The 11,946-nt window shown below is 40.8% G+C and overlaps 1 protein-coding gene across 1 annotated transcript in view; it reads left to right on the plus strand.

The window, feature by feature from the left end:
• Positions 1-7,739, plus strand: part of ZBTB16 (zinc finger and BTB domain containing 16) — an 80,876-nt gene extending 73,137 nt beyond the window's left edge. Inside the window, exons 3-4 of the mRNA XM_018571897.1 lie at positions 5,037-5,134; positions 7,531-7,739. Coding sequence (XP_018427399.1) covers positions 5,037-5,134; positions 7,531-7,634 — 202 coding nt within the window. The 3' untranslated portion in view covers positions 7,635-7,739. The remainder of the gene's footprint in view (positions 1-5,036; positions 5,135-7,530) is intronic.
• The last annotated feature ends 4,207 nt before the right edge of the window (positions 7,740-11,946 follow it).

Below are 11,946 nucleotides of genomic sequence, written 5' to 3' on the forward strand. Positions count from 1 at the left end.
AAACCACTGTCCTCTTAATAGCTTTATATTGGGGTATTTTTTAGGTGATTTGTAAACTGTTGGCACGACTGCCTTGTAGCTCTTTGATTTTGGTACAAGTCCGCCAGCAATTTTACATATTGTCTGCATGTTCTCTTTGTGGTCCGTTTCCTAGCACAATTTTATTAAAATACATACTGCACATGCAGAGTGATAGACTTTTGCTCACTCTAGTCCAGCTCTGAGCTTATGTGTATGGCTGTGGTAGGGACACTAGATTGCATGCTCCTTTTGGGGCTGATGTGGATGATGAATATGTGGATTATGTAGCCTGCTGCCTTGTATGCTAGCGCTATATAAATTAGAATACAAAATATCGTGTTGATTTACTGAAGGCAAATAAGCTGTTCACTTTCTAAGCAAATTTTCACTTTGCAGGGGACTTTTCCCTTAGCTTGCTGAGTGCGGTGAAATTTCACTTTTCACAGAATACCCAATAAGCACAAGGAAAATAATAATAAACAGTATTTTTGCTTACACAAAATTTGGGTGAGGGAAGTCAGGAGAGCTTCACCTCATTCACTAAACTAAGGAGGAACTTCATCTTCAAAGTGAGGAGCCTATCTGCCTTTAGTAAATCAGCTCCAAATGTGCCCTACTTTGATTTGCAATTAAATACAGTTACAATGATTCTGTCCACAGAATCTCTTCAAAGCTAGATTTTTTTTTTCCAGTTAGCTTGAAATTAGCTGTACGCAGTCAAATCTTATGAAAGCACATGGATCAATATAAATAAATTGCAAACAATGCAATCTCTTTGTGTGCATATTTTTATTTTAGGTAAATCTACAATTGGAAGAAATTTCTATTTAAATAACTGTATAGTTAGGATAAGTGGTGCTGCTGTTCAGAGACTTATTGCAGTCACACACTCCAAATTATAGCTATTTCCTAAATCATTAGTGCTCTCAGATTCTTCCCCAGTGGGGTGTTTTAGATCCTAATCCATGATTATTATTCATGGCTCTGCTGTAATTCCAGATAGATCAGTCAAATCTGTCAGTGTAATCTGCGAGTTTTATCAGTTAATTGAGACAAGTTGATCCCACTATCCTGTTATTTGTTTCCCTTTATTGTACAGATAAAGTTCTTTGTCCTTTGGTGGAAACTGTTGTGTCTGCTCTATTTATCTGTTTTAGGAGGAGATTTAGAATTCCTGTTAGCTGTTAAATATCAAGCAGGTTATAGAGCCTTAGGTGACTGTAATCCTAAATTATCCATAGGATGCTAAATATTGATAGCATAATGTTGCAAACAATATAAGGCTGTGCATAGTAAATTGTGTAAAACTTCTCAACTGCTAGTGAAAATTTTTTGATCGTTGGAATCAGTAAAGTGACTTGTGACCGTTACGTCGTCAACATTTATTTAAACCCCAAATCTGTTTCTCAGTATGTTTGGCATTATGACCCGCTGTATACTGTTTGCAGTAGATTCATAAAAATAATGATTTGCTTAAGAAACGTTTCTTACCTGGAGATTGAGCCATTGCCTCACAATTGGCTGCCTTGTCAGCCTGCCGTGTGTACTCCTTCATTTCAGCCTTTGGTTGCCTACTTTCTGCAGAGCAATGGCTTAGGCTAGGTTCACACCTGGGTGGACGACTCCTGACTGGCAATCGTGCACAAAACCGTGCGGTTTGCCGCACGGTCACAGTCGGCCACCCCAGACGATCGTGCCGTAGGTGCCATTATTTTCTAATGGCACCCCAGTTGCGCTTGGCGGATCGGGCGGTTTACTGCCACGCTTCTGCCCGTGCAATTGAAGCCACATGTCGTGTGTCACATAAAAAAAAATCAATGGGACTGCACGGCAACTGCTGTGTGCACTAGCACACGATGGCACGGTCCTGAGTGTCGCTGCAATGTCAACTTAGCTTTGAACTCAGGAGTTAAAGCTCAAAAATGGATTTAGGTACCTTTTTAATGACAAAAATGTGTCTTATTTGTGTATTACTCAGCTGTAGATCCTCAAATCATCTCTGAATTGGTGCTGACACTGTCCTTCCTTCTGGAGGGTGGCTATTTTTGTTCCCCATGGTCCCTGCGTGTGTGGTAAAGTACCCACCTCTCCAAGCTTGCTCCCGGGATGGACTAAAATCTCAATATAAATTAGTAAACTAACTGTAAGGTTGGAGTCAATCACAGGAGCGAGCTTGGAGTGGTGGCTACTTTGCAACACACAAGGACAAGGACAATGGGGAACAGAAGTGTCCACCCTCCAGAAGGAAGGACAGTGTCGGCATGAATTCAGAGATTATTTGAGGATCTACAGCTGAGTGATACATTTTTATTAATAAGTAAGGTACTTGAATGCATTGTTAAAATTTAATTACGGAGTGTGTGCTCACTTTAACATTAGCATAAAACTGCAATTCCTGGCAGGATCTCTAGGTAAGAAACCTTTGCAACAGATTCGTAATAAGATGTGCGTTAGAAAACTGTATGCAGTGAGGAATGATGCCAAACATACTGAAACATGGATTTGGGGCTTGCATGCACTTAAAGTACTAATAGTTGCCTTAAACTCCAGTTGCATGGTTGATGGGGGAACAAGGCAGATGCATTCCACTCTTATGACAGATGCAATACTCTATGGCAGGAGAGTGTTGAATAGCGCTTTGGAAAACCATTTTTCTTTTTTTGTTGCTGGGGACAGTGCAAATGAACCTCCATATGTATTTACTGGTAGCTGTGGAATGACTGTGTTCACATAATTTTTTCTCTAACAGCAGGTTTACAAATCTGAAAATGTCCCATAATGCACTGTAGATTCATCACAAGTTCATCAGAATTAAAATGTTGCAAGCCATGCAATGAATTCTGTTTGCAGAGTTATTTTGTTGTCCTATCGTACAATATTACATTAGTCTTGTGTCATCTTGAGGGATTCTTTCAAATGTTTCGTGGGAGCACTGCAGTCTTGCTAACCTATTGAGTATGAGTAAAAAAGTTTGTAGGGTGTTTTTGTTGTTTTCTTGTACAGGTATTTTGGGGTCCTGTTGTGTGGTTAGTTAAATGCAAGTAGTGCTAAGGGAAGTTCTTATTTAGCACTTTGTTCATCCTTAGACTTACAGTTTTAGTTTTAAAACTATGAAACAAATGGAGAAAACAAGTGCGCAGAAAGGCACGAGGGTTTTTCCTTTTTGTTTGGAACTTCGGAAGTTTTAGAGCTGGCTGGCAAGGACACAGGAATTCATACCATTCCCTGCCAGCACTTTCTCATGAAGCAAAGTACACAATGTTTTGTCATATACTACCAGGAGATTTGCCTTGGCCGTTTTGGCAAAGTAATATCAGTGTATTGCATGTTTATTACTCTGGCTTGTTCTCAGGTTTTTTTTTAACCATATATGACACTTGTTTTGTTGAGCTGTTTTTCCACTTTGGAAAATGTGGTCATGAGCAACTGTATGTAGTACCTGATATTGCAGGAGGATGTGGGTAAGGTGTTGGTAAATACAGGTATGTAGAAGGAGTGTTTTCTTAAAACATCTGTAGGCCTTTTACAAGCTGTGTGTGCAGAACGGCTGGTTGAAGAAACTAAAGCAAAAGCGGACATGCAGTCCCTAGCAACCAATCAGATTTCATTTTCCCAGCACAGTTTAGTCACCTAGGTCACCCATTTTTTACTTTTATTTTACAGCTCATGCCTGTAGAGTCAAAGAATTGCAAAATATGAATAATCGCAACTGACTCCTAAGATAATATGGTCGGAAAACGGCCAGAACCCAACATGGCTGATCCATAGAATCTCAGTTGGGTGCTGTAGACTTTATATTTTCCTGGACCCTGCTAATACGGTAGAACAGTATTGTGCATCAAGCCATATGAGGAGCTCATTTGTCTGCTAAATACCCATGGAGGACATACCAGGATCTCCACAGGGTTTGATTTTTTTTAAAGTGACACTAAATTCAGGAGTTAAATCTTAAAAATGCATTCAACTACCCTAACTATTACCAACAATGTATCATTTGTGTATCATTCAGCTGTAGATCCTCCAAATCACCTCTGAATTCATGGAGACACTGTCCTTCCTTCTGGAGGGTGGCTACTTTTTATTCCCCATGGTCCCTGTGTGTGTTTTTCAAAGTAGCCACCTCCTACAAGATCACTCCCATGGTGGACTACAATCTCACGTTTTTGTTTACTTGTTTGTTTTGAGATTGTAGTCCATCACGGGAGCAAGCTTGGAGCAGTGGCTACTTTACAACACACATCAGGACCGTGGGGAACAAAAGTGGCCACCCTCCAGAAGGAAGGACAGTGTCGGCATGAATTCAGAGATGATTTCAGAATCTAAAGTGAGTAATACACAAATAAGGTAGATTTTTCTTAATACTAGGGTACTTGAATTTTTAAGATTTAACTCCTCTGAGTTTAAATTACTTTAAGTGTTCTAGTGTAGATGGGATCCATGTTATTTTATAATTTCAGGTCTGTTTCTTGTATTGGTTTTATACAGTATGTACTAAACAGGCTTGTTTTGTGTTTGTGTTTTTTTTACTATTGCCTACTCGAAGGTAGGGCTCATTAAAGGTTGCCTATTTAGGACAGCCATTGATGGCTCTAGAATTGTATACGGCGTTCCCTTTTGTTTAAGCTAGGATGCCCTGGAAAGATTGGATGATAGGAACTCCTCATATAGGAAAAGCTTTGGAAAATTCTGTCCTCACTTAATGCACAATTCAGTATATGTTAAGATACCGCTCATTGCGAGCGATCTAAGCAACGGCTTTTTATGTGCAAGGGAACAAAAGTGAATACCACACATTTCCATGTTAATGAACACTGGTTGTCTGTTTAAAAATGAATGGGCCAGAAAATGAAGAGACTGTCATGTGCTTGTGTTTGAATGATATAATAATCTTGCTTGTGTATGATGAGCATAACCGCGCTCAACAAATCTGGGTAAATTTACATTACAATACTTTACAGTATACATATTTGTGAGCCTTTGTGATATTTGGTGTTTTTTTTTTTTGTATTCTACAGGAAGCTTCACAGTGGCATGAAGACCTATGGCTGTGAGCTGTGTGGGAAGAGGTTCCTGGACAGTTTGAGGCTTCGAATGCACTTGCTGGGTCATTCAGGTAAGGGCCATCTTGATAGACTTGGTTGAGATGTAATGCACTATATTACAAGTTCACAAAGCTGATATAACAGCGTTCTAGATTGAGCATAATGATGTCCATAAAAATAATAAAGAGTGCAGAATACAGACAAGCCAAGAGCCATATAACTTGATTGAGGTTAACATCTGCCAGCTGGGCGTCAGCAGCCTGTACTCTACCGGAACCCATACTTCAGTGCCAGATTTATATGGTAAATTGCACTCTGTAAGTTGAAAATTTGCATGTAGTGTGGCCAATTTTCCACACAACTAATTGTCGATCTTCATGGGTCCAATAATGATTCATGGTTCATATCCGGTGTTTAGATTCCAACTTCCTCAGACTGTTTGATAATCCTTATCTGTAGCCTAGAGTCACAGCTGATCTCATACTGCCAACTTAAAAAAAAAAAAAAAAACTAAAGCTTGTGGGAAAGATTACAGTGTGTACCCAGTTACAGTAGTAGAACTTACACATACCTAGTGCCATAGCACGTGTTCTTTTTACCTAGTAGAAATATGCACTATATAGGTAGTTGGCTTTACCCAGTGCATTGGTAGATGCTCGATTTTACAGAGCTAGTTTCATCACTCCGTTTATTCTATACCGAGCTGACTGACCACACAACGCAACCATGAGCTCCCACTGCATCTTGATTTGTAAGGTCTAAGGGTTAAAACCAGGGGTGAATGGAGGAACTTGTATACAGCCTCGAGGATGGGGATGGAAGGGGGTGTAATTAAAACCTTCAAATACCTTGGGGTGTCAACAACATATCCGGATTGATTATTGAGACTACCCCTCACAAATAAGAACAAACAGAAAGACCTTAGACCGCTGGAGTGGAGGGGGAGCGAGGCTGAAGGGACACTTCTAAGAGCAAGCAGGGTTCATGGTTTGGGTATAATTTTGTTATTTTAGCTCCCTAGACACTGCAAGGGTGTGGATTTTATTTATCCGGAGTTCTGCTTAAAAAAACAAAGTATGTTTACACATTATCAGATGCTTCTTCACCACCTCCATGTGGTTGAGAACTCAAAGCAGAAACTAAACTTGAATCTGTCTATAAGACAGTAAGTTATGATTGGATGTTCACAAACCGTCTGAAATTGTATCCCTCATAAACATCTATACTTGCATTTTGTATGTGTGTCTTGATATATAGCAGATTCCATCCATACAAGACAACAAAAGGTTACTAGCAGGGAAGTCAAACCTGACCAATAGCCGTATTCCCCTTGGATAGTTTAATAAGGGAGGGGTCAGAGGAGGTCTGCTGTAGCCCAAAAACAAATAAGTAGTTTCACAGATAGTGTCCTAAATACCCACAAGCGTGATTTGTGCAACTCACATTGATCTGACTCCTTAGTACTGTAACACTACAGCTACTGCTCAATAAATAACGGAGTGTCGGTGCTGAATACTTGGCTGTGCCCTTCACTTTCTTTTAGCTCTCTTTTGCAAGGAGAATTCAAATATTGTGCATACCTACCAATGGAGAGGCACACTGGATACTTCAAAATTCTGCTGCAAACATAAAACTATTGTATTCCAAAACTTTTTGTTCCTCTCCTCTCTCTGCCTCTCCTCTCTCTGCCTCTCGTGTCTCTCTCTCTGTGTCTGTCTCGTGTCTCTCTCTGTGTCTGTCTCGTGTCTCTCTCTGTGTCTGTCTCGTGTCTCTCTCTGTGTCTGTCTCGTGTCTCTCTCTGTGTCTGTCTCGTGTCTCTCTCTGTGTCTGTCTCGTGTCTCTCTCTGTGTCAGTGTCTCTCTCTCTCTCGTGTCTCTCTCTCGTGTCTCTCTCTCCTGTCTCTCTCTCTCTCTCTCTCTCTCTCGTGTCTCTCTCCTGTCTCTCTCTCTCTCTGTCTCTCCTGTCTCTCTCTCCTGTCTCTCCTGTCTCTCTCTCCTCTCTCTCTCTCTCTCTCTCTCTCCTGTCTCTCTCTCTCTCTCCTGTCTCTCTCTCTCTCTCCTGTCTCTCTCTCTCTTCTGTCTCTCTCTGTCCTCTCCTGTGTGTGTGTCTCTCTTTCTCTTTCTCTTTCTCTCTCTCTCTCGTCACTTTCCCAGTCTCTTGCACTCTTTCCGCAGTCGGCTTTCTCTCCATTTTAATATTTCTTGTCCATTTTTTTTGTTTTGCTTTTTTACGTTGGTGGTTTGGGTTTGTTATTGTGCAGCTGGCAGAGTGCCCGCCCTGGGATTCTGCCAGAGCTCTGGTACAGTATGTACAGTGCTCTGAGCCAAGTGTATCATCATGCGAGATTACAGATACATGCTTTTTCTATTTTCCTCCCTGCTCTAATGTAACCAGGGGGCGGGGCAGAGAGTGCATAACCGGGGCAGAGATTTAAAGTGTCCATTCTCTTCTCGATTGCTCAACGCAGGCTGGCACTTTGTTGCTCCAGACGCACACAACTTAACGCCTAAGCACCATGGAGATTCTGGAGTCGGTGAAAAACGATCGCTCTGTTTTTTGTTTCTCGTTTAGTTGGCTCATTTTGACCCTGAATATTTTATGTTGACATTCATATTAAAATCGCTGTTTTCAGCTAGTTTGGCGGCGGGACCGAGAAATTGTATCAATATTTATTTATTGAAGGGAAAGTATAGAGTAGATCTAGCGAGCACACATTTAAATAATTATTTTGGTGTTTACTTTTAGGTTTGTTTTTATTTTTGATGCAGCTTTCATTTCAAATCTCATTTCTAAATAGCTGCTGCAATAAAGCTGAACACTGAACACGGTTCCTTTTTTAGTTAAATATATTTCTCAATAACCACAGAATGGAATATATTTAACTGAAAGTTTTTTATTTTAACTGAACAATTTATATCCACTAAGTGTGAACCAAATGCCTTTACAAGGACAGCTATTACCTTGTAAAAGTAGCAGTGACATCACTGTCCTGTAGTAGAGCTGTGGGAGGGACCCAGATGGCTCCACCCACTACATGCTGCATGCAGAAAACGACATGAGGGGTGGATACAAGACCAGTCATCCTGTGCAAAGGGTGATTGTGTGCATCCTTTTTAATGCAGGTGATGCACCCAGTTTAAAATAGAACTATGGGAAAAATATTATTTTTAATTGTGCTCTGTACAAATAATTTATCTCTAATTAAGGTCATCCTAGGGCTTGATTGATGCAGTGTAGTGTAAAAATACTAGCGTCAATGACTCAGGATACTAATGTCAGCACTTGTCTTCCAGAGTTGTGACTAAAGGTGCCCATACACCTTACGGTTTCGTCCGATGATCAAACCGTCCTACGATTTTCGTACGACGGCCCCATCCTGCCCCGATTATCGAAAGGTTCAATCAGCGGTAGTTAAAAAAAAAAAACACCTGGACAACTTGCGGTAATTGACAGCAATTATTTTCGTTTCTGCATGCGCAGTGTTAATCGTACGACTTTTGACGGACGCAAAAGCCACCAACCATGCGAACATCATACGATCGACCAAAGTTTTCAAACATGCTTGACCGTCAAGTCTTACGATTGTACAGTACTATCGGTCGGACACTCTGTTCACACGTTACGATAATCGTAAGGTGTATAGGCACCTTTAAGAGTTGTGGCTCTCCTAGTGCAGGGATCATACAGAAAAAGGGAGGGGAGAAGTGTTGCAAACCAAGTGGGAGAGCAGGGCGATTTTGATAGGAAGTGAGGGCTGGGAAATCCAGTATTATATTATATAGGACCCCCCAGATCGAGCGCTGTATCTCGGTATGCTGTCCTTGTAACTTTCCTAGTGCAGTGATCATGTCTTTCACTCTCCCCTTCCTCTACCCTCATCCATTCACAAAATGCCTTGTATTCTGTTTGCAGAATGCTCTGTGAATGGACGAGGCGGAATCTGTAGTTTATCTGCCTCTCCTCTCGCCCATTCACTGCCTTGTAGTCTGTAAACAGAATACAAGGTGTCTTGTGATCAGACAAGGGTTGATGAAGGGGAGAGTGAACACTGACTGCTGCACTGTATGAAAGTCATAGCCCTGAAAGAAGAACACTGCCAGTAGTATCAAACATCAGTGAAGCTACCATTTTTACACTACAGAGCAGCTAACAAACCCAAGAATTACCATAATATAAAATAACTTATTTGTATAAAGCACAATTTAAAAGAAAGTGTTTTTCTGAGTTCTGCTCTGGGCAACCCTTACAACAATTGGGTCATGTAAGGCCTCTTTCAGGGGTGATGAGTACTAGTTATACACTTCTGCACATATGCAGCAAGCACTCCTCTGTCACCTGTTGGGAGAAGATTGCAGATGGTCTTAACAGCACACCAATGTGTTCGTGGGTAGGCACATGTCTTGTTGCCCTCATTCACAGTGAGATGGCTGCTCATGATTTGTATCTAAGAGATAGAGATAGAAATGAGCTGGTCAGCTCAGAAGTTAGCAAATTAAAGGGAGTTCTGTGTGCGCTTCCAACCCAGCTCCTCCACCTCCTCCTTGCTTTTGCTGTTGACCACACACTCTGTACACTGTTACACTTCCTTGGCACCCATATACTCCCTAGCATAAAGTCCTGATTGTCCCTGTGTCATTCCAGCACAGTGCTGGGTACATTATATTCCAGTATGCGTGGAATGACGGAACGCGTATATTTTTGTGTATTGCGCACTAACCGCTCAAGACCAATTTGGATGTTTTAGCTTCTCTCTTGCCAGGCTGAGAGAACAGGAAAAAAACATACGGTCTCTATTGCCAGGTCCAGGAAGAAGCGTTCATGGTTACCTTACAGTGGGTTATAATGCAAAAGTTTTGTTATGCATAGTGCTGCTAGTGACCATAGTGAAAACATTCAGTTTTGTTAGATGGCTGACATTGTCAAGAAACTTTATTACAAATGTTTATTACTTAAAACCCAAATGATATCTGCTACTGCTCAAAGCAAACAGATTTACAACCAAATGCTGAAAGAAAATTGCATAAAGCAATCAAAAATGAAAATAATAAATATAAAATATATATGTTTTTTACTATATATTATATTGTAAAGCGCTGCACAAACTGTTGGCGCTATATAAATCCTGTATAATAATAATAATAATAATAATAATAAATAAAATGTATGTATGTATGTATGTATATAGATAGATATATAGATATACAAGCAAGGAGGAGGTGGAGGACCCTCTGAGCTAAAAAAAATATATAAATAAAAGCCTTATATAGGAGATATATAGATATAGATATATATCTATATATCTTATATATAAGGTTTTTATTTATATATTTTTTTAGCTCAGAGGGTTATAGCTGAATTATACAGGCATATATATAATAATATAAATAAATACAGCTTTCAATGTCTGCATTAACAGAAAGTGACAGAATACAAAGACCGTAAGTATGAAATGCAGCTGCGTCCTTCTTTAGGCTACTAATAGCTGCATTGTGTTATGTGTAAAGAGAAATGTGATTTAGTATTGGTGCGCATGAGTTGGATAAACCAAGTAAGCAGCCACATAGTGCATGTGTGGTGACTGCTAGATTCAGAGAACCTGCTGCTAAAAAACAACACCCAGCATGTCAAGGTAGGGTTTGCATAGGACATGTTCCAGCAAACCTCTCAGTTCCATATCGACACTATACAGGCTGCAGTAATACAGTGCTTTATGCTTTCATATACCTGTACATGAACCCCCAGTGTTGGTGGTGCCCCTAATCCTGGGCCACTGCAGATGCCATTGTGTACCCTTTTGGTTAGTGAAGGTACCATTATAATTTGATACCTTAATGGCAAATGTTAAGGGACAGACTTTAACATTACTACATAGCATGTCTTTGGAGTGTAATGGGAAACTAGAGTACCCGGAGAATCCCAGCTGAAGCACAGGGAGAACATGCAAACTGCATGCAGATAGTGTCCTGGTTGAACCTGAATTTGAACCGGGGACTTAAGTACTGACATTAGTGCTTACATTACTTAGTATGCATGTGCTTTAACATAAAAAAGAAGGCACTTAATGTCTATGGCCAGCAAATCCTTCAGTACGCTTCTAATGCAATATATTTCAGAGCCTGCCTAGCCAGCTGGCGGCCTTTATTTCTACCAAGTGATCCAAGTGCACCTGTTACTTGCAGTACTTTTGGCTGTACTATTATTTATATAATATATATCAGGGCTGAACTAATCCCTTGGAGCCCGGTAGCCAGTGCTCCGTAAAGTTTACAGCTGGCGCCTAATTCTTGAGGTTTTCTGTAGTTAAGTGTGGCTCCAAATTATAATCCTGCTGGCTCCTGGATCGAACAATCTGACGTGTATGTGTATATACTGTATGTATGAGCTTCCAGTATAGGTGTGATCAGTCTAGCTTACATAAAAGTAAATGCTGTAGGACACCTGTCTGTTGTGGAATCTCGCAGTCATTTGTCTCGCAGGATATTATGTCTTGGTCTGCCGTGTTCTAATTTTTATTAATGCGTCCAACAGTGTTTCTTTACCCACAAATTCAGCCTGCCTCTATTAAGTGTGTAAATATATACCATCAGGCATGTGTATAGTTTTATACGGCGCATAAATGTTGATGAAACTGCTTGCTGTTTGTACACAGCCCTAGGCCAGAGCCTGGCCCTCAGCCGGCACCCCCAGCCTTTTCCCAGAGTGATGTCATGGGCGCGCTGGCAGGTCTGGATGTTCTGCCAGCATTCCACAGCGTTTATGATCACTCGCAGATGTGAATCCAAGAACACACTGTACCCAGAGACGAAATTAATGCAGGCTTGAGTGCTGTCCAACCCTGATACAGAGGAGGGACTCGGAGGAGGAGGGGGTGGCAGCACAAACT

Source organism: Nanorana parkeri, unplaced genomic scaffold (assembly GCF_000935625.1).
Source record: "Nanorana parkeri isolate BGI_ZX_2015 unplaced genomic scaffold, ASM93562v1 scaffold1861, whole genome shotgun sequence".
Lineage (NCBI taxonomy): Eukaryota > Metazoa > Chordata > Amphibia > Anura > Dicroglossidae > Nanorana > Nanorana parkeri.